Source organism: Calypte anna, chromosome 9, assembly GCF_003957555.1.
Source record: "Calypte anna isolate BGI_N300 chromosome 9, bCalAnn1_v1.p, whole genome shotgun sequence".
In the NCBI taxonomy this organism is placed as follows: domain Eukaryota; kingdom Metazoa; phylum Chordata; class Aves; order Apodiformes; family Trochilidae; genus Calypte; species Calypte anna.
The window spans coordinates 8596433-8617230 of NC_044255.1; the positions used below are offsets into that span (position 1 = coordinate 8596433).

At 44.8% G+C, this 20798-nt stretch overlaps 1 protein-coding gene across 6 annotated transcripts in view; it reads left to right on the forward strand.

Moving 5' to 3' along the window:
• Positions 1–20798, forward strand: part of VPS8 (VPS8 subunit of CORVET complex) — a 77398-nt gene that overhangs the window by 50074 nt on the left and 6526 nt on the right. For 4 of the 6 annotated variants that reach the window (XM_030456043.1, XM_030456047.1, XM_030456044.1 and 1 more), the window contains 9 exons: positions 651–792; positions 1315–1404; positions 1811–1868; positions 2582–2685; positions 3936–4014; positions 5380–5462; positions 13422–13502; positions 14453–14622; positions 14737–14905. In XM_030456043.1, coding sequence (XP_030311903.1) covers positions 651–792; positions 1315–1404; positions 1811–1868; positions 2582–2685; positions 3936–4014; positions 5380–5462; positions 13422–13502; positions 14453–14622; positions 14737–14905 — 976 coding nt within the window. The remainder of the gene's footprint in view (positions 1–650; positions 793–1314; positions 1405–1810; positions 1869–2581; positions 2686–3935; positions 4015–5379; positions 5463–13421; positions 13503–14452; positions 14623–14736; positions 14906–20798) is intronic. The other 2 variants (XM_030456045.1, XM_030456046.1) reach the window with 1 other exon arrangement.

The window sequence follows — 20798 nt, forward strand, 5'->3', positions numbered from 1 at the left end:
TACCTGGGCTGGAATCAGAAGGGAAGCCCTGGTTTGGCCTCCTGAAGGGCTGAGGCCAGGCAGCAGCATTGCCTGCCCAAAGAGTGCTGGGGCTGCACTGCTGGGTGCTGACTTGTTATAAACTGTAGGAGGTCAGTTTGGTAGCAGGGCAGGAAGGAGAGCAGAGGCTGTGGAGCAGATCCTGTGCTGGGAGGTGAGGCAGATGATGGCTTTGGTTTCAGCCAAATGTGGTTCAGCGAAGCCTTGAGCCAAGGATCCAGGCTGGGGCAGGGTCTGGCTCCAAAGCTCACGCTTGGTCATCTGCTCTGCCATAAAGTGCACAGAGTTGTTGCCTCTGCAGGAGCAAAACCAAAGTCACCAGTTTTGTTCTTCCTGAGAAAAGGAGGAGGTAGATAAAAGGGATCAGCAGATGAAACATTAAAATGTGATAAAGGAAAAATATGTTGTGGAGCAAATGAAATGCCTCCTAACAGACCTTCAGCACCAGTAACTAGTAAAAACATCCTGAATTTTCTCTTAAAACCATTTTTTTATTTTACTACTGTACTAAGGGTAAAAGATAGCACCCAATTGAATGAGAAATTCTTCTTTCCAGCCAGACTTCTGGACTAGAAATTGACATGTGTCTCCTGTGACTCCTCTTTTTGCAGAGAAGGCATTAACCAAGACCTGATACACTTACCACCCTGCATCACTGAGCAGTTCATTGAGCTGCTTTGTCAATACAGCCCAGACCAGGTTTTGGAGACTCTTAAAGTTCTGGAATACTGCAGACTGGAAGAAACCATCCAGGTAGGAAAGGAGTATATGAGGACAGGGGCTGGGGGAAGCATTCAGATCAGCTCTGACCTCCTTAAAGTACTGGAAAATTGCTTTAGCTTAGGCAGGGGATTAGTTCCAGGATACTTCCAATCTGTTTCTAACACTGTTTGTCCCCTCGAGCTGCTGAACTGCTCTCCTGCAGCATGGTCAGCTGTATTTAATATACTGCTTCAGAGTTTAGTCTCAGGGCTAATAAAAAAAAAGCCTTTAGTGCTCTGAGGCTGCTGAGTAACTGCAGAGTAAAGACTGTCTGTGTTCATGTTGATTCATGCCTTGGAGGTGTATGAAATGGTGACCCTGGGGGGTTTGGGAAAGCAGCTGCCAAGGTTTGAGCAGCACTGGGGAAATGACTCTTCCTTCAGCTATTTCAGGGAGCAGAATGCTTTCTTACCATCAGGTTGTCATTGTGTTGTGGAGTAAACAAACACCAGATTTCTTAAGACAGACATTTACCTTTTTTTTTCTTTGTTTTTCTTTTTTCTTTTAACTCAGATAACCCAGAAACATCAGCTCCATGAAGCTTCTTCATATTTACTGGAGAAGAAGGGAGATATCCATGGTGCCTTTTTGGTTATGCTTGAGGTACAGTACACTGAAGCCCTGAATGTGATATTTTTGCCATGCCAGCATGGCAGGATGTCAGCATGAGGGACCTGACTTGAGGTTTGATACTGCCATTGCTTTTTTAACTTGTTTCCCACTCAAATCCAGGGAAGCATTTGCCTTCTGTCAAACAACAATATGTTGTGTTGTCTGCATTCTCAGTAGAGCAGGATATTTTTCCAACTGTCTTCAGATATCTTGTAGCTAATAGATGCTCAAATGTGTTTGGTTTTTTTTAAATCAAAAATGATCTTTCTCCTATTTTCCATATTTGGAAGGACATTTATGCTACCTTAGTCACACTGGGGATGAGGGGGCACCTTTGTAAATTTCTAAAAATGCTTCTGCAACAAGTTTACTGTTCTGAGCTCTCCTTCTGTTTCAGCGATTGCAGAGCAAGTTGCTGATGCTCACACAAGATGATGCAAGTAAGAGTTACCAAGGTAAATTCCATTTTCTATTAGATAAATACAAAAATGTGTGCAGATCCCGACACCTGGCATCATGAGATCCTATTGCAGGTTTCTTGGTATTTTTCATTTATATTCACACGACTGTGGCAGTTTCCTGATGACATTTCCTCAGTTTGTTACTCTGATCTTGCCAGAGATGTAGAAGAAGCTGTGCTGGGTGGCTGTCTGTGTGGCTTTTTGGATTGTGACTGGTGCAGGCTTAGCAAACACATTCCTGGTGTTGGAATCCATTCAGACTCAATACTGCGCTTTAGCATTCTGTAGAACAGTGATGAGAGGCACCTAGAAGTAGCTTTTCTGAAGCCAGCTCCTTAGAGAAGTGAGAATGTCCTGCCTATGAAAAAAGGAGTATAAGCACAGGTGAACTGTTCACTAGCCCAGGGGTTCATGGGCATCTAATTAAATGCAGTCCCTGTATTTGTTACTTAATAGTATCCTAAACCACAACTAAGATCTTCCTTACTTGATTATATGGAATGTTTTATCTGCAGAGTTTATTGTGTCATTAAGGAAAAGGGCTGAGAATCAAGACGTGTCTCTATAATTTCATTGCTCCTTGTAGTTCATCTAAGACTTTAGATGAACAGCATGATTTTATTTTATAGAATGGGTGGGACTTGCTATATCTAATAGTTTTTATAATTGCAATTTGTTTCCCTCCCCGTGAAAAAAAAACAACTTAGGCTCAGCTGAACTCCCCTTGCTAGAAGACATTGAAGACACCTTGATGAAAACAATTGCCCTATGCCAGAGAAATTCACACAATTTAGACCAGCAACAGCGAGAGGTAAGGTAATAGAAAAATAAAAGGTGTCACTAAAATCAACAAAGGCCTCTGCATCTACTGAAACTTTTTTTCATGCTGCTTCCTTTCCCCATCTCTTGGGTGATGTGTCTCAAGCATCCTAGCTTTCCTCTGCCACCTTATTGCAGTGGTTCAGGTTTTAGAACCACGAGACAGAAATCCCCACTTGTAAGGGTGAAGCCCAAACCAAAGTGTGTATCAGCAGTGGAGAAAGAGAGGAGACAGCCCCTTTTTTCCCCCCCTTTTTTTACCTTCAGTTCAAAGTTTGGCTTGAATGTCACTACAGAAGGCATGTTAAGGTTTGAGCCACCTTTGTGGTGGCGCAAAGTTGATGTTGCCATCACTGTGACTGCAGAGTCTCACTGTTCTGAATACTTCTCACAAATCCTGAATTTAATGTCAGCCTCTTTGCTGGAGAGCCCTCCAGCCTCTTTGAGGGCTGAAGCCAGGGCAGCTTGCTTGAGCAGAGAGCCTGGGGTTGCCTCTCTCCTTGTCCTGAGGTTGCATTTCCATTTTGCCAGTGACAGTGATGTAGAGGGCATCTTCATTGCTAAGATTATGCATAATTTATGTAACTGAACTCAAAACAGAGACTGTTGTTCTTCTGTCTGAAGAAAGCAGCATGTCTGGCAGTCAGGAAGTCTGTAATTTATTCCCAGCACTGCCTTGTGTATGAGGTGCCCTGCTGGGGATCTTCTCTCAGAAGATTTTATTGTATTGGTATGGTTTTTATTTTATTGGTAGCTGCTGTGTGTCATTGCAGACTGTGATGACTGTGGTCATCAAATGAAGAACCAGCTTCCCCAGTGCAATATTATGCAATTTTCCACAACTCCTGTCAATGCCTGAAGAGTTCAGATGCCCCTTTCCAGTTGGGATCTGTTTACTGTGCTACTGGTTATGTGGGCAGTCCCCAATTCCAGTGAAGAAACAGATGAGGATGGAGAAGGGGGAGCAACAGGACCCCAATGTCTTCTGCTGCCAGAGCCCAGTCAATTAGTGTCTTGGTGCAAGACATGAGAAACATCAACTGAAAGCAGATCCTTAAGTGCTTTGTTCTGAACTTATTTTGACATGTTTGGGTTCTGTTCCATTGCAATCCTGAGAAATGTTGTTCTGTTCTTCAGAATGTGGGAACGGGTCTGTGGGAATGGACTCTGACATTAGTAACAGTTCAGTTTTAGTAGTGTCATGTTCTTACTGGGTTTTTTCCTCACATCTGATTACTTCAGGCCCTCTGGTTTCCCCTGCTGGAGGCTATGATGTCCCCACAGAAATTATCTGGTTCTTCACAGTGTCCATACTCTGAAAGTAAGTTTTTGGCTTTTATTACCCTTAATCAAAATTTGTATGCTGTGTCTCCTCTACTGAATGAATAGAAGAAAAGCAGTTTTGTTACTCAGTTCCTAGGTTTTCTGCTCCTGCAGTGGCTGTAGGCTGAGCTCAGGTGGTAGACTGCAGTTGTCAGTCTGATTCTTTAGTTTTTTAATCCTGAGTGGAAGAGGTTCCCCCCTGTAGCCTCTGCTAATAAGCTGGATCTTTTGGGGATGGTCTCCTTGAAAAAGCCAAGGTGCACAGGGTGGACAAAGGCTTTCCAGGCTCTAAGTAGTTTGCAGTCTGCATTTAGGGAACTTCAGACATTTTCCACTGTCATCTTCCCTGCCCAGCCTTATGCCTACACCTGTCTGCTGTGCATAAAATCAGCAGAATTTGAATGCACCAGTTAAATCCTCTGCTCTGGTTCTAGTGCCCTGAACATGGAGTGGGTGTCAGCAGCACATCTTGAAATGCTTCCCTCTGTGGGAAGCTTCAGATGAGTTAGAAAAGGGCTCGGCTAACATGGTCTAGGAACAGAATAATCTCTTTTGGTCCACAGTGACAGTGGTTGTGCATGGCTAAGAATCACAGCATGTTACAAGTGTGGTTACCATGCTGTCTGTCTTCTGTTTGATTCTTTCTAGTGACCATCAGCTATATCTGGACTCCTGGGAGTCTTGCAGGGATCAGTAACCCAAAAATAAAAATCACCCCCCTTCCCTTAGCTTATCTTTGCCTCCAAATCCAGAATGTTCCTTAGATTATCTATTTTTGGGAGCTAATGTCTGCAGAAAAGAAGTCATCTGAAGTAATACCAGGAATGGTGAGAGGTCGATACAATTGGATCCTGCAGAACTATTTTGTTTTCATTCCTAATGTACTTCCCAAATGGCTCTAACTACCTAACAATCCCCACAAAGAAGCTGAATTGTTGGGTCCAGCCTTATCTGAATATTGGGGAACTGGGAATCTAGGAACAAATTTCATTCCAAGGTTAATGCTAGGAAGTTTTAGAGTCTGTGGTACTAAGACAAGGACAAGGCATCCAAATTGGGATTTGGTAGCAGTAGGAGAAATGAATGACAGTGCTACAAAGAAAGTAAAAAATGTTAAGGTTTACTGTAGGTAGGGTGTGGGAGAGGGACAGAGAAGCATTGTGATATCAAAAACTTTAAATATTATTTCTGGTAGAAAAAGCTGTGTGTGCTTAGTGCAAAGCATGCACAGGAAAAAAATATGAAAGCCATTTTCTAACTAGAAAACATGAGCTGAAATAAAATTGTCTTAATCTGTGAAATTGATCTGTCTTTACACTTTGAATCCTAATGAACTGTTGGTGGCTTTTGTTTGGTATTTCAGCTTTGAAGAGCTTGACAATGCAAGTGCTGAACAATATGGCTGCATTTATAGCTCTTCCTTCCATCCTGCAGAGAATCCTACAGGTGAGTTCCTCTAGAGAAAAAGCTTTTACCCACTTGTGCCACTCAGCTAAAGTATTTCAGCAGAAGTTCAAGTGGTAAGATGAAAGTTAGAAAAACTGGTAGAAGGAAGCAGAAAGCCTGGTGGTCTGAGAAACTAGACTGAGACCTGTGAGAAGGTAATTGAGGTTATTTCTGCAATCCAAATAAAGTATTAGCTGAGAGGCTGCAGTTACTTTGAGAAACTTGATGGTTTTAGGGGCAAAGCCAGGATGAACTTGGAACTAAATCTGTTAAAAGCTGTTTAGCTAGTGGGATGGTCAGTTGTGAAAACACTAAAGCAAAGTTTGTAGGCTTTGGAGAAGGAGATCACCACTGGGCCTTTCTGAGTGCCAGTGCAATGTATGTCTGTAGAGATGCTTGCTAGTGAGCAGCAACCATCTTGCGGAAGATTTTGAAACAGGACCTTGGGTTGAGTCTTTACAAGGGAATATGTTCTGTTCATTTGCAAAATAGACATAAGGTGAGGTTGGAATTTAGCAGCAAACCTTGACAAGTGCAGAAAATGTAATAATTAGAGACACTGTCTGCTGTGGAGTGGAATGACTGAAGGGTTGAGAAAGTGTTGAATTACTCTTCAGGTTTTCTGTTCCAGATGTGAGAAGAAAATATAGAATAGAGTTCACAGGCTTCCTAGGGTGAACACACACCTTTAGCAACCTATTAGTTTGATCTTAATATTACTCACAATCTTGGATTTTGCAAAAAATCATAATTAAAGACAGTGGCAGGTGTTGCAAAAGAGTGGATAGAAAATAGGATGAAATGAATTGTGCTTCCATTAAAGGTAGAAATTGTCAAGCAAACTTAATGGCTCTCCAATAACTTTGTCCATCTTTAACTGGGGCATTAGATATAGTTTCCTATTGTGGTTTGATGTTGAATGTAGGCAGGAGGTGCTACAGCAGCAGTGAATGACTGAGAAGGGGGTGGCAGGGTGGCTTTGCTGGTGGTGATGGGAATTTCCAGAGTTGGGTGAGAAACAAACCAGGGGCCACTCTGAAGGTAACACAGCTAGGAGGGTGTTATGGTGTGGAGACAGAACCTGTTCTCCTTGGGCTGAAGACAATTTCTTGTTTGCAGTCTTTTCATCCAATTTCTCTTTTTCCAGAATGGCTCTTTATCAGAAATAGCAAAACCCTTTTCTAGGGACTGGCTTTTGCACCCTGGAGGCAAGAGATGAGTGAAGTGTATTTGTCAGGTGGTTGGAGGTGAGGGCACTCTTGCAAAAGATAATGGGATGCTTACAGTGTGTGGGGTGAGGTACTTCTACTAGGGACAGAAATGTGTGAGACATCATTTAAAGCAGCATGGACAACTCTGGGCTTGGAGGTGGGGAAATTCCTCCTGCTCATTCTGTTTCCCCAGGCAGCCTCACAAATTCTGTCTGATGAAGCAGAGATGTAGAAAGGCAAATGTTTTTGTGCAACTGGTGCAAAAAATGGGGAGAGAGGGTGACTTTTTAAAATGCATTCAAAGAGGACTGAATTTTCCAGGTAAGGAATGTTAGGATCAGAATTTCATAAAATAGGAGTAATAATTAGTACCTTGTAGCTCAGAAACAGGGGTAGGAAATATAGTGCCATAAAACTCATTAGAAAGTGCTGCTGAAGGGAAGATGGTATTTGTTTATAGGACATCTAAATGAAAGGCTTCACATCTGATCAGTCACCCTGTTAACAAATTTTGTTCACTCTCTTGCACACATCTATTTACAAACACCCCAGATGTATGGGAGTGAGTGATCTGACCCATTTGTGTGCAGGAGAGGGTGGTCAGCCCCTCCTTGCATTGCTGGGCTTCCTCTGGATGATGGTGACAGGTTTGGACACCTTAGTTATGTCCTTTAGAAGCTGCTGGCTGTTACAGTGTTGATTTTTTTGCCTCTGAAGCTCACTTCTGTAAATCTTAGGCCAAATTGCTGCATGTTTTGTTTTCCCTTGTTTGAAATACACACCTGTAGGCTGCTCTCCTGCCAGGTGAACAGGAGAATGGGGCTTGTTCTGCCAACTGTTCACCCTGTTCATGTGAGAATGTGGGGCTGGACTCTTAGCAGGCTGCTGCCTTCAGTGCCTGACACCACCCCTTGCTCTGCAGCTGGGAGCAGTGTCCTTTGTTCTCAGGGCAGACCATTCCTTTAACTCTTTATTTCTGTGCTTAAAACAGACATTTCCATTCTCATTCTGTTTACTCAAAGCTTTGTTTCTGGATCTGTGGGGCTGCACTGCTCCAGATCACTTTTGCTTGTGTATTTGTAGCTGTGTTGTGTTAAACTTGCTCCAGGGCTTACACTGGATGCCTGTGGGAGGTTTTCTTTGGGTGTTCTTGGGTGCACAGCATGGATCTTGGAAAAATGTTGCTTAGAATTCTGCTGGAAAGATGGTGTTGGGAATGGTGATGAGTCTTCCCATGTGGCCATGTCTTTGGGTACCTAGCTCAAATGTTCATAGTTCCTGAACCCTTGCCATGGTTGGGATCAGGAAAAACACTTGCACTGTTTTTTTTTTCCATTCCTGTGTACTGTCCTGTCATCTGCTTCCTTGGATTATATGGGAATGCCATTTAAGTGCCCTGTGGGGATGAATCGCAACATGACCCTGTGCACATGGTGTTCCCCCAGAATGCTCTGTCTCAACAGCTTTCTCAGATTGAAAGATCTCTTATTTTGTTAGCTCTGAGTGGTATGTAGGACCTTGTTAAAAAAAATATTACTTAGATGCCACTTGAACTGTGACCAGTTCTTAAACCAGCTCTTCTGGGCCCTGGAGAACATGCAGCTTTTCACAAGCCCTCAAAATATTTCTGTGAAACCCAGAATTTCAGGGGGTGTTTGTCTGAAAGTGTCCTCAAGAGCTGCTCCAACAGAGGTCAAGTCTTGGTGCTAGAGCACAGACACATGGAAGCTGCAGGTCTGGAAGGTAGAACAGCTGCTCAGGAATTAACTGGGGGATTTTTTTGTAGGGTGGATGACATCAGTAAACTGAGGTAGATTATCTTGCCTTTTCTGAAAAAGGAATTAGAGTATTCCAATTTTAGTGGGCTGTTTTCCTTCCTCTTCTGGGCTTAACTGCTTATAGATTATACCTTATGCAAATGTTAACTTTGCAACCAAAATGCTTTGCTAAAGGGCACCTTGTGAAGGGCTGTGGCCAGGCTCCACAGCTTGCACAGCAAACAGGCTCCTGGTACCCTCCTTTTCCAGCTCAGCAGCTCAGCTTCAACCACTTGAAGTCAAGTGAAAGAATGATTAATACATTCATGTTCTTGCTCATCCCTAATAATGCTGTGAAGTTATTTATTCAATAGGAAGTCTGAAATAACCATACTGAGTGATACTAGAAGAATCCTCCGGAGCATTAAGAAAAATTCCATGTCATTAAGGATGTGAATGCTGTCTGAAGAGGGCTGACAGGCTGACTGTGAATTCCCTTGCCAAGCTGTGATCATTTATGAGTGTTTGAAAGTAGATGCAGCTGATGCCTCCTACAAAATGGAGAGCTGGAGAAGCCAGAAATTTCAAGTCTACCTGTGGGAATCCCAAAGTGTGGAAGGCAGGAATCTTGAAACTGTTACAGAGTGGAAGCAGAAAGATCCAAAACGCCTTTTGCTTGATTTTTTTTCCTCCATCTTGTCTTCTCTCTTTTTTTCTTTCTAGTCCTCAAGGTTAATGCTGGGACTAGTTTTATGTATAACAGTTGGTCTGTACCTTTGCAGATGGGACAAACTGCAGTGAATGTGGGGGTTTTTTTGCTCATAGTGCATTTATTAGCATGGTTCTGTGAGGGAAGTGCTGTTTCCTGGAACTGTGAGGAAATGGAGGAGATGGAACTGGCTGAAAGGCTGGATGAGAACCTCTGGTTTGCATTTGGACAGCCACCAGCTTTTCCCGGTCCACTTACTCATAGTGGCACTGGGCAGTGAGTTTGGCTTTGGCTTACCATGCCATTTGCCCAGGGAAATCCCAGCCTGGAAGCAGGAGCTGATCTGATCCTGGCAGGGTGCAAGTTGCTGTTACTAAATGTGCCATCCTGCACAGTGTTATTTGGAAGATGCATAAATTCCAAACAGAGACAGATTTTATAAGGTGGAATTAATGAAACATACTCCTCCATAAAAGTAAGTGATCCCACAAGGCTCTCGTGACTGTGAATTTTATGGAGGCTGAAAGCAAATTGGAAGAAAGCCTCAGAACTTGCTGGGAAGTTGGCATTGCAGCCCTAGGGCAGGTAGGCAGCTGCAACCCCAGCTTGTCTTCAGTAGCTGCTGGAAGGAATGTGCATCAACTTCACCACTGGACTACAAGGCTTTGCTGGAGCACATGGCTCCTCTTTGGAAAAAAAAAATCCCTTCTGTCCTAGCTGGCACTCTTTAGATGTCATCAAGCATGCAGTGAGGAAAACTGAGCAACTGAAAGTTGGGCCTCAGACTTGTGTCCCCGTAGGTGATTCTTCTCTCCTCAAATCTCTTCCTCTTCTATCTCCATCCAGGCAAGAAACAAGTTGCTTCAAAGGTCCTTACCTGCAGCTTGGAAGTTTGCATTGCTGTACGTAAATGGTTGCATCTGCAGCTTGTGAGTTACCTGCTGGAGGTTTTTCCTTGCCCATACACTTGAGCGCTTTAGGAAGGTATCTGGTGGGTACAAGCTTAGCTTGCTCTGTGCTGTGTCCCAAGTTCCCTGTTGCCCTCAATCATTTTCTCCACTCACTGAAGATATTTATACTTATCAGACTTAGGTATCATGGGATTCTATGGGGCCCTACGGAATCCTGTGAAATCCTTCGAGATCCTGTCAGACCCTTCCCCCCAGATGCAAAGCCCAGTAAAAGATGGCAAAATGGGAAGATGAAGCAAGACAAACATTAAGGACTCTCAGCAGCAAGTTCTGCACACAAAGAGGCAGGGCTGGCATAGCAAGGCTTTGCCAGGGAATGCAGTGCATTTTTCCTCTTTGTGTTTAATGTGTTTCCACCACATCCTGCAAGATAAGACCAAATGAAAGAGATTTTCTTCTCCTTTTATTATTTACAAGTTACTGGGTTTACAAACCAATACATTTGCTTGCTTTTAAAACTATTGGCAGCATTAACAATAGAACTGAAATGATATCATTTTATCTAGAAAGTGAGCCTTTTGGAACTAGGCTTTACTGTTCACCTAGTGAAAAAGCAGCCTCAGCAGCATGTTGAGTTCTTTATATTCCAAATCTACATCTAGTTATGCCTCAATTGGTATTATTGTGCTGGTTTGATTTAGGTTAGAATGTTGGTGTTTCTGCCTCTCATATTTCCTCTGCAGGCTGTTGTTCAGAAATTGCCTGCTTCAGTTTCTGTGCCTGTTTTGGTGATCTCCCTGGGGATCTTGCAGTGTAATTTGTGCCACTTCAGTCATCTTTGCCAAGTTGCTTTTCTACCCTCAATTATCCTTTCTCTCCCCTTGCTCTTAGTACCAGCATGGACTCAGCCCTATTCCCGCCCCTTTTCTCATTCCTCTCATCCAGAGCTTGTTCATTCAGCTCCTTCTGTTCCAGTTTCCACTGTCTCCACGTTTTTTCTACTCTCTAACTCACTTTTCCCTTTCACATCTTGCCAATCTGTCTCTTTTTTTTTTTTTTTTTTTTTTTTTTTTTTTTTTTTTTTTTTGCCAATGCCTTTCCCATTCCACCACTCATCCTTCCCCCACATCCTCCCACTGCCTCCCAGCAGGGCTAAAGGCTTTTTTCCCCCTAGGTCCAGCTCCATGACTGTCTGTCAGCCCCGGGGCTTTCATCCCACAAATGCCAGCTCCCAGCATCCTTGTTCCCATGGCAGGGGAGGGCACAGCTCCCACCAGCTGGAGCCAGAACCCCCTGCTAACCCCACTCCTCTTTCTTGCTTTCCCATTTCTGTTAAAGACACCACCACTGCCTGGATCCCAGCCCCTCAGCCAGCATCTCCCAGGGCATCTTCTTCAGCAAAATATCACAGGGCTGCCTCCTGGTCTGATCCTGCTGCTGAGGTGGAGGTCAGGAGGAGGAGGTGGTTGTTCCTGGCCCAGGCGTGTTGGAAGTGATGCTGTGGTGTGTGTTGGCAGGGGTCAGGGCATCAACTTTCTTTTTTTTTTTCCAGCCATATAGACTGAAAATATTGAAAGTAATTAAAATAAACCCAAATACATAGAAAACTGTAGCATTCAGTAAACAATTTGTCACATATATACATATTCTAGTATCAATACTGTGGAAAAATAGCTTTCAGAAGTACCCTGCCTTCACTGTAAACTACATTGGGTATTAAAAAAGCACTGAGATAAAAGATAAAAAGCACACAGCTGATCATTCCCTGGAGATATTTAAAAAGAGACTGGATGTGGCACTCAGTGCCATAGTCTAGCAACCGCAACGGTGGTAAAAGGGTTGGACTCGATGATCTCTGAGGTCCCTTCCAACCCAGCCAATTCTATGATTCTATGATCCCTGCAGCTACATGGAGGAACCTTTCAGGGTCAGCTCTTCCCAGGAGACACAAGTTTCTCTGGACAAGCTTGATGGATGGGCTGAGGCCACTTGAATGAGTTGCAATATGGCCGAATGTTTAGTAATGCACTTGGGCCACAACAACCCCCAACAACCTCACTACAACCTTGGGGAGGAGCAGCTGGAGAGCTGCCCAGCAGAGAGGGACCTGGGGCTGGTGGCTGACACCCAGCTGAACATGAGCCAGCAGTGTGCCCAGGTGGCCAAGAGGGACAGTGGCATCCTGGGTGGTGTCAGGAATAGGAATAGTGTTGGCAGCAGGAGCAGCGAGGTGATGGTGCCCCTGTGCTGGGCACTGGTGAGGCTGCAGCTTGAGTGTTGTGTGAGGTTTGGGTTACAGAAAGGACCCTGAGCTACTTGAGTGTGTCCAAAGAAGGAGAATGAAGCTGATGAAGGGTTTGGAGCACAAACTATGTGCTCCCAAGGGAGCTGGGATTGCTCAGCCTGGAGAAGAAGAGGCTGAGGGGAGACCTCCCTCTCTACAACTGCCTGAAATTAGAGTATAAAGAGGTGGGGATCAATGAAGTTAGAAGTGCATAGGACAGGAGGTAATGGCCTCAAGTTGCACCAGGGGAGGTTTAGATTGGATGTCAGAAAGAATTTCTCCACCCAAAGAGTTATCAGGCATTGGAAGAGGCTGCCCAGGGCAGTGGTAGAGTCACCATCCCTGGAGGGATTGAAGAGTCATATAGACACACAGCATTTGGGGATATGGTTTAGTCAAGGACTTCCCATTATTAGGTTAATTCTGGAAAGATCTTGAAGGTCTTTCCCACCCAAGGTGATTCTGAGTGCTGGTGACTGCTGGGAGCTGTCAGCAAACTCTCCCCATGGGGTTGGTGGGCAGAGGCATTTCCTGGCATTCTCTGCTCTCCTGCTGTGCAGCACAGGAGGGAAGGGCAGTGCAGAAGTCTCTTCCCTCTCTCAGTGCTTTGCCCACCTCTGCCTGGGTGGGAGGCAGAGCAGCTCCTGCAGGGGTCCTTGCTGAGCTCCCCCAGGACAGGGTCCCTGTCCTGCACTGAGCACCCAGAGCTGTGGGGTGCCAGCACGGATGGAATTGGCACCTCCCTTGTCACCGCAGGGGACTTTCTGCTGTTTTCTTCCATTATTTCTCAAATGCATTCTCCAGTCAGCTTTTGCATCTGCTGAATGAAGTTTCCAAATCATGTTTGAAGTCTTTTGACCTCAGCATTGTGGTTTTGATGATGTCATCCAGATGGTTTTGCTGATGACCAAGTTTCCCATCAATACATAGGATTATTCTGCTCTCCTTGTACATGTACATCACCTTCAAGCTAGAGTCTTAACTTCTATTTGCAGTGTCAATCTGCAGGAAAAACAAAAAGATTAAAAACAAAGCCAGAGTGATCATATCCTGTGATTCAGCTGCAGCTTTGCTTTTCTTTATACAGGATCCAGTTTATGGAAAAGGCAAACTTGGGGAAATTCAAGGCCTTGTGCTGGGAATGCTGGACACTTTTAACTATGAACAAGTAAGTTGCACGTGTTTCTGCTCTGCCCACTGCTGCATGCAGGGATTACTTTCAGCTGCCAAGCTTACCTACACTCCTATCATTTGCCATTTCCATCTGCTGGGCAAAGTAAAAGATTTTTTTTTTTTTTTTTTTTTTACATGATTTATATTTTTGTGACTGGGGAAGGGGGAGAGTTTGTTTTGCTCACAGAGGGATTGCAAGTGAAGGTACACAGTGAACAGCTCTGTAGTTCAGTTTTGTGTTAAATGTACTGGAAGGATAAACATCTGCTTTCCTCCAGCTCATCCTGCAATTAGGGATTTAAAGGCACAAAACCAACATGTTTTGTCTTTTTACACTGCTCTTAATAAAAGATTTTAAATGAGGCTGTGTTGCCACTGCCCAGTGGTAATGCTGCACTTCCTTTGTGCCCTGGTGAGATTTCACCTTTGTCTCACTCCTGCCTTCCTCTGTCCAGTCTTACATCCCAGGCAGTCTCCAAACTTCAACAGTTTTCTAAAACTCCTTTTTTCTAAAACATAATTCCTCCAAACTTACCTTCCATAGTGTCCTGCCTGCTTTGGGGCTTTGACTTTTATCAGCATGTTCCTACTAAAATGAAGGATGTAAGCAGTAGTTTACCAGGTGGGGGCAGGGGGAAGGAGGATTTGGTATGGGCAGATGACAGAATGAGCCTGCCATGTCTCTTTTAATGCTCTTTGACAAAAATCAATAAAGCACTAATCCATTTCAGACTGAAAATGTATTGCCTCCATTAACGTGATAAAAGGATGAGTGGTTTGAGAGCAACGGATAGAAAACATCTAAAGAGAAGCAAATTTCTTGGGTTGGTTTTGCTCTTAGGAATCTGCTAAACTGCTTGTGATGGAGAATTGGGCTGTGTGGAGGTTCTGCAGCCTGGAGATGACAAACTGCCCTGGTTATTGTGCTGCTTGTTTTCCACACAGACTCTTCTGGAGACAACTACAAATCTTTTAAACCATGATCTCCACTGGTCCTTGTGTAACCTAAGAGCTTCTGTAACTAGAGGGCTTACCCCGAAGCAGGATTACTGCTGCATTTGTCTACAGCAGTACAAAAGAAGGCAAGAAACAGCTGATGAAATCATTGTTTTCAGGTACAGTTGTTATATGAAGAGCTACTCCTCTCTGACTTAAACAAGTCAGTCATTTGTGTTTCTGTGAACGTCTCTGCACTGTCCACACCTGACAGGGATCCTCTTCTCTTACAGCTGTGGCCACTTGTACCATTCCCTGTGTCTGCTGAGCAAGGAGTGTGGGACAGTCACCAAAGGCCTGATGAGGTGGATGTGCTATAAATGCAACTCAAGTAACAAGGGAGAAAAACTGAGTGAGAACTTCTCAGAGCTAAAAAAAGGAAGTGGAGCATCCCTGGCACAGGTAAGTTTTGTTGAGGTGGTTTCTCTCCAAGTGAACTTTGAGCAGTGCTTCTGGACTTGTTCATGGCTGTCTTTGCTTCCAGCTTGCTTCATCATCAGCAACTGTCAAACAGTCTCTGCAGCTAACAAGTCATGTTTATTGATTTTTCTTTTGGTGTGAGCATCCAGAGCTGTAGAAGTAATGAAAATTCTGTCCACCCAGAAGGTCTGGGAACTGCTGGGCAGCGTGAGGGGAAGCTGGATGCTTACAGCTGATTGCTTGCTAGGTGCACCCAGTGCTTTGTCTTGTTGGAGACAATTCCTTTCAAACTATTTTTAGGTGTGTTTATATAAAACTTCTATTAAAAGCTTGCACGTTCCTTGTGGCTGGATTGTGGAGCTTCCATTCTACTTCCTTAACAGAGGTGAAAGACCTGGAATTTATCTGACTTGTTAAGTGCTTGCCTAAAGTTTTCAGAATGCTGTGTGTAAACAAGATTGATGCAGCTGGATTTGGGTGAGAGAACAGATAATTGAGTTTGTATTTACTGTCAGTATTTGTGTGCAAGAATTCCCTCCATGGAGAGTTTCCAGTTCAAGGCCACTCAGTGTGCACACCTCTGTCTGTTCCCTGGCGCTGTACTGTGGATTGTAAGCTAGAATGGCAGGTAGCTTGTTAGGTTGTCTTTTTAGGGATATTGCAGCAAGGAGGAAGTGAACTCTGCTGCCCAGAGTTCCAGTGAGGGCCATCACTGATGAGGTTTTGTTCCTGAATGCCTGAGGGTACTTGGTGCATTTGTCACCACACAGATGCAGGCAAAGGAGCGTTTTTCCGCTCTTCAAACCAAACTAATTCAATTTTGGAGAAGGTTTTTAGAGAGTACTTTAGTTTTCTTCTTGCAGATGACTTCAATTTTTGCCAAATCAAGTTTGATCAAAAGATAGCTAACAGCATTACTCAACTCCCATCAGCTTCTGTATTAACCAAACCAGCAGCTTTCTGCTTGAAGGGAGACTTGGAGGGAAAAGTAATCTCTGAGGAATGCATGGAGCACGAGGCACTCTCTGCAGTCAAATTGTGTTTGTCTCTTATGTGGTGACAGTGGGAAAAACTTTCCCAGGAGATTGTAAATCCAGTGTGGTCCCAACAGTCTGCTTACCAGTGCTTGTCATTTTCTGTACTGTCCTGATGCAGCAAGGTGTGAATGCTGGCTCTCAAGTTAGGCAGCCCCAGCAGCTCTGTATTTTACCACCACCACTTCTTCTCCAAAGGAATGTGGGCAAATGGGGGTGACAGGCCAGCTTTGACTTGAAAAGCTAAAGGCAAAATTAGGCACTGAAGCTGCATTCACCATTAAAGTGCCTGATGTTTTATATCAGTGCCTTGTAACTTGTTTATCACCAAGTGTCTCCTGGGCCATTCAGAGAACCTCTCTGTCTTTCCTTTAATACCAGCCTAGGGATACCCTGAAGGAAAATCAAGCAGAAGATGCTCCAGATGCCACAGGAATGATTGGGGCAGGGAGGAGAAGGTGCTTGCCTTTATTTAGTTGTAAAAGTGAGGGGCTGGCTGGGACTCAGGGCTTAACAGGAGACACGGAGAGACTGAATGGAGAAGGAAAAGGGAGATTATCGGGGAGAATGTCCACCCCAAGCCATCACGGATTGCTGGGTGGTCCCCTGCTGCCTCACTCTTGCTCTTGGCAGAGGAGCCCATGGCTGCTGCTGCACACAGCCAGCCCAACAGAGCTCAGCTGCAGCTTCCAGCCTCCCACCTCCTCCTCCTGATGGCCCAGATCCTCTCCAAGTTTGTGATGTTCTTAATATATTTAAATTATAATATTTAACTGTTGTACTTGCCTGTGATTAAACTGCTGCACAGTCAGGTCTTTAAAAAGCTGAATATATTTAGACCTGGCAAAAGACTGTCAACTCTCCAACTTCTCCAGGAAGTTTATTGGCTGCTCTGTAGCTTTAATTAACCCTGTGGGGTAATGAGTCACCTGGCCAGGCAGGAGTCTTAGTTGGAGAGAGGAGGGGTGGGCAGGCACAGGGATGAAAGGGGAGACTGGGTAGGCTCCCCCACCCTCAGGCACATCCATCATTTCCCAAGGGTCCTTCCCACCTGGGCCCAGCACAGCAGTGAGCACTGGTCCCTGGTGCCAGCCCAGGAAGGGAGTGAGTTCATTGCTGTTTGTCACAAGGGTTGTCCAGCCTTTTGGTGACAGGCTTCTCTGCTCTGGCTCCAGCAGCCCCAGAGCTCTGTGTTGGTCCAGCTGCTTGTGCTTCCACATCTGGAAGGAGGAAGAGGAGATCCCAGAGGGAGGTTAGGCTAAGGCAGCTGTGCTTCAGCCCTGCCTTCCCTCACCCCACAGAGCCAGCTCCCAGGCTTCAGGGATATTCTACACATAGATCTGTGGCCAGGAGATTTGTTTGCAACCACTCTGAGGACCTAAAAGCTTTGTCTCTTAGCAAAAACCTAATGTGTCTTTTTTCTTATTTTCTCCATAATGAATCTTCAGTTTAGGTATTTATTTTCTTAGCAAGGATGAATTAGGAACAGATTCATACTGCGAAATGCCACTGAGCATCTGGAGCACATTTCCTAGTACCAGCTCTGCTCTGTTGAAACAAAGACTGTCAGTTTGGATTTTGCCATGTGGCTGAGATTTATATGTGAAACGACAGCCCAGCAGACAGTGTCCCCTCTGTCCCTGCTTTGCATGTGTGACTCCTGTAGCAGTTGCCTTGGAACTGGGGGTGGAGGGGAGGTGTAGAGATGCCACAAGCCAGCCCTGAACCCTTAATGAATCTGGTGACAGCAGCTACTGAAATGAAGCCTTGATGTGGCAGGGGCTTGAGAGGGTCTGTCCTAGCACAGGAGAAAAGCAAAGGGGCTTTTCCTGCCAAGTTTGTGCTTTCTGTGCTATCCCTTGAATCTTGTAGTCTTTCCATGGGTGGTGATCTGTGTTTAAACTGATCAGTCCTGGTTACCTTCTGTCGTGCTGTAAATGAGTGCTAAGAGAAATCAAAGTGTGTGTGTGGTGGCTTTTAATCTGACCTAGAACCTGCAATGATTTTTTGCATCCTGGTGTTTGAAGGTGTCTGAGGCACGTTAGGTGAAACCACAGCAGCTGAGCTTTTGCCTAAACAGTGAAATAGCCCTGGTGTCTTAATTGTTGATCTCCAAAACCAATTTGCCTTGTTACAGTGAGGTAGTTTGTCTTTTCCATTTATTCTGCCAGCCTAGGGACCAGGGATTGGGGAGAGAAAGACATCTTGGGCCACAAACTCTGCAGAAAACCCCTCAGCTGATGTGCTCTGGTTCTCCTGTGCTTGAGAATACGTGTGAGTTCTGAGGGCTTTGTTGTTGGAGCTCTCCAGATGGCAAATATGTTTTATTCAGGAATTTAATCCTGCCAAGTCACGCCAGGATGGACAATGGATGCACTCCACAGTTAATCCAGTTTGTCAGCCTCCACCTCTGAGCGCTGTTCACAGCTCTGCCACCCACATCCCCCTCTGCACCAGGGCCTTCCAGCTCAGAGCTTCTTGACCAGCTACCTCCCAGGTGTTGATAACTCCACTGTTATCTCTTGCCTGAGGTGTCCATCCTCCTCCTGCAGCATGTCTGCCTGCTTTCTGTTGGGGAAGAATGAAGGTTTAGGATCTGCTTTTCACCAATACTTATTTTAGAGCTACACAAATGTGTGATCACAGACTAAGCCAGTTTTACTGTTTTCAGGGTAATGGCGACCATTGATTTTTAGCTTGATTCCCACCAGTATAAACATTTTTAAAGGGGATTTCTAACTTTGTAAATAGCCAGGTGTGATTTCTTTTTCCCCTGCTAATGACCCAAAGCCAATAATTAGCTACATTATGTGATTTATACAGCTACAAGATTGTGCATTCTCCACCTTAGAGAACATTCCCCCATTAGTACTGAGAAAATGCTCAGCTTTGGAGTTGGTTGTGGTGGTAGATTCATTATCTTCTTCAACAATGTGTAGGAAGGAACTGGAGACACTTTGTACTATTGGCTTCTCATCAGCAGAACATCTGTGTTTTTAAGATTTCTTGTAATGTGTTGGAAATAAAAATAATTTAGCATGAAGAAAACCCAGTGCTGGAGTCCTCAAGTAGCAGCTAGAGGAGGACTGCACAAAAGCTAAAGCTGAAAATGAAACACAAATTTTAAAAGCCTAATTTAAAAAAATCATAATTATCCTTGAGCAGCTTTTAAAATAAAAATTGACTGCTTTCTTGGACTTTTCAGAGGTAAGTTTGTTCAGCTGGGGTCTTATTTGAGAAAATCTGAGTGAATTGTAATTATGTCCCCTGATCTTCATATCTAGCAACCTGGATGTAGCCTGGCAGGAGTTTCTTCCCAATGCCTCCAAGCTGAAGTCTGGCTCTCCAGCACCTGCTAACCTGAAGCAGACAACTCACATCCAGTCTAAAGTTCAGACCAGTGAGCCTGGTCACCCCATGTTACTGGTATCACCTGGGGAAGTGGTGTGTCCCAGTTAAGAGAAGAGACAGCAGCATTTCAGTGGGTAGTCTTTGCTTGACATCTCAATTCCAAAGAAACTATTCTTAAGCTTTATTGAAATTTGTCTCCCTTTTAAAAAAACATTTCATATCCAGGAGGATCATAGAACTGTAGAATGGCTGAGGTTGGAAGGGACCTCAGAGCTCATCTGCTCCAACCCCGCTGCCATGGCCAGGGACACCTCTCACCCAGCCCAGGTTGCTCAAGGACTCATCCAGCCTGGCCCTGAACACCTCCAGGGAGGGGGCAGCCACAGATTCTCTGAGCAACCAGAGACAGAGTCTGACCACCCTTGTACTGAGGAACTTCTTCCTAAGATCCAGTCTAAATCTAGTCTAGATCTAGCCTAGAATCTGTAGAGCAGACTCTGTTAAATGTGGTGACAGCTGCTGGGCTGGTTCTACCTGTTGATTTTCTGCTTGGACTTGATGACCTCGAGAGGCCTCATCCAACTAAGATGGTGCTGTGAGTCCTACAAACTCATCAGTCCCTGTTGAAACAGCTGTGTGTAGCTGAGCACAGTGCTGTCACATACCTGTTCTCCAAGGAAGAGCACAAGTTTGGGTTCAATTTGGAGTCCCCAGATGGGAGGGTATGAAGGGAGACTGTGGCTGGTCAGTGGGGTTTGCTGTAGCTGCTGGCTACAATTCTGGATGGATTTCAGGAATGTAGGTAGGAGATGAGCATCTCTTGTCATTCCTCAGACAGAAAGCTGCAGTTGCCTTGAACCCCTTAAATGTGAGCTGAGCATAGATGGGCTTGGGCAGCTGGAGCACCAGAGTGGTTCTTCAGCACGTTAGGAACTTCCCTCCTGCCCTGCGGTAACAGATGGTGTCAGGAGCTACAAAGGGGTTTCCTTAGCAGAGGTTTCTCTTTGCTTTTCTGTGAGGTTTGGAGTCATGTTATTAGGAAGCCTGTGTCAGGAGGGGTCATTAATCCTTCTTACACCAAGTAGGCCTTCTTCCTCCTTCTGCACATCCTTACCTTCCCTTTTTCTCCCTTCTGTCATGGAGAGAGCATTGCACCTCTTGAGTCTTTGTGGTGGGCCCTTGTGGGATGCTGTTTATCACGTTTAGAAACCCAATCATTTGTCTTCATGTGTGACACTTGTGTCAGGGCTGAGGCACTGAACTGAGAGCAGCCTGAGCACAGCCCTGATGTGCATCACCTTGATGTGATGGTTAATCCCACCTGCTGCCACACTTCCCTTGAAGCCTCCTGCCTTCTAAATAAATACCTCACCTGCTGGGCCGTGGCATCCCAGGAGGCCATGCAGGTCTTGTCTTTATCTAATTAATCCTGAACAGCATTATTGCTCCTTTAGCTGGAGGCATCAGCAGAAGTCCAAGGGAATATTCCA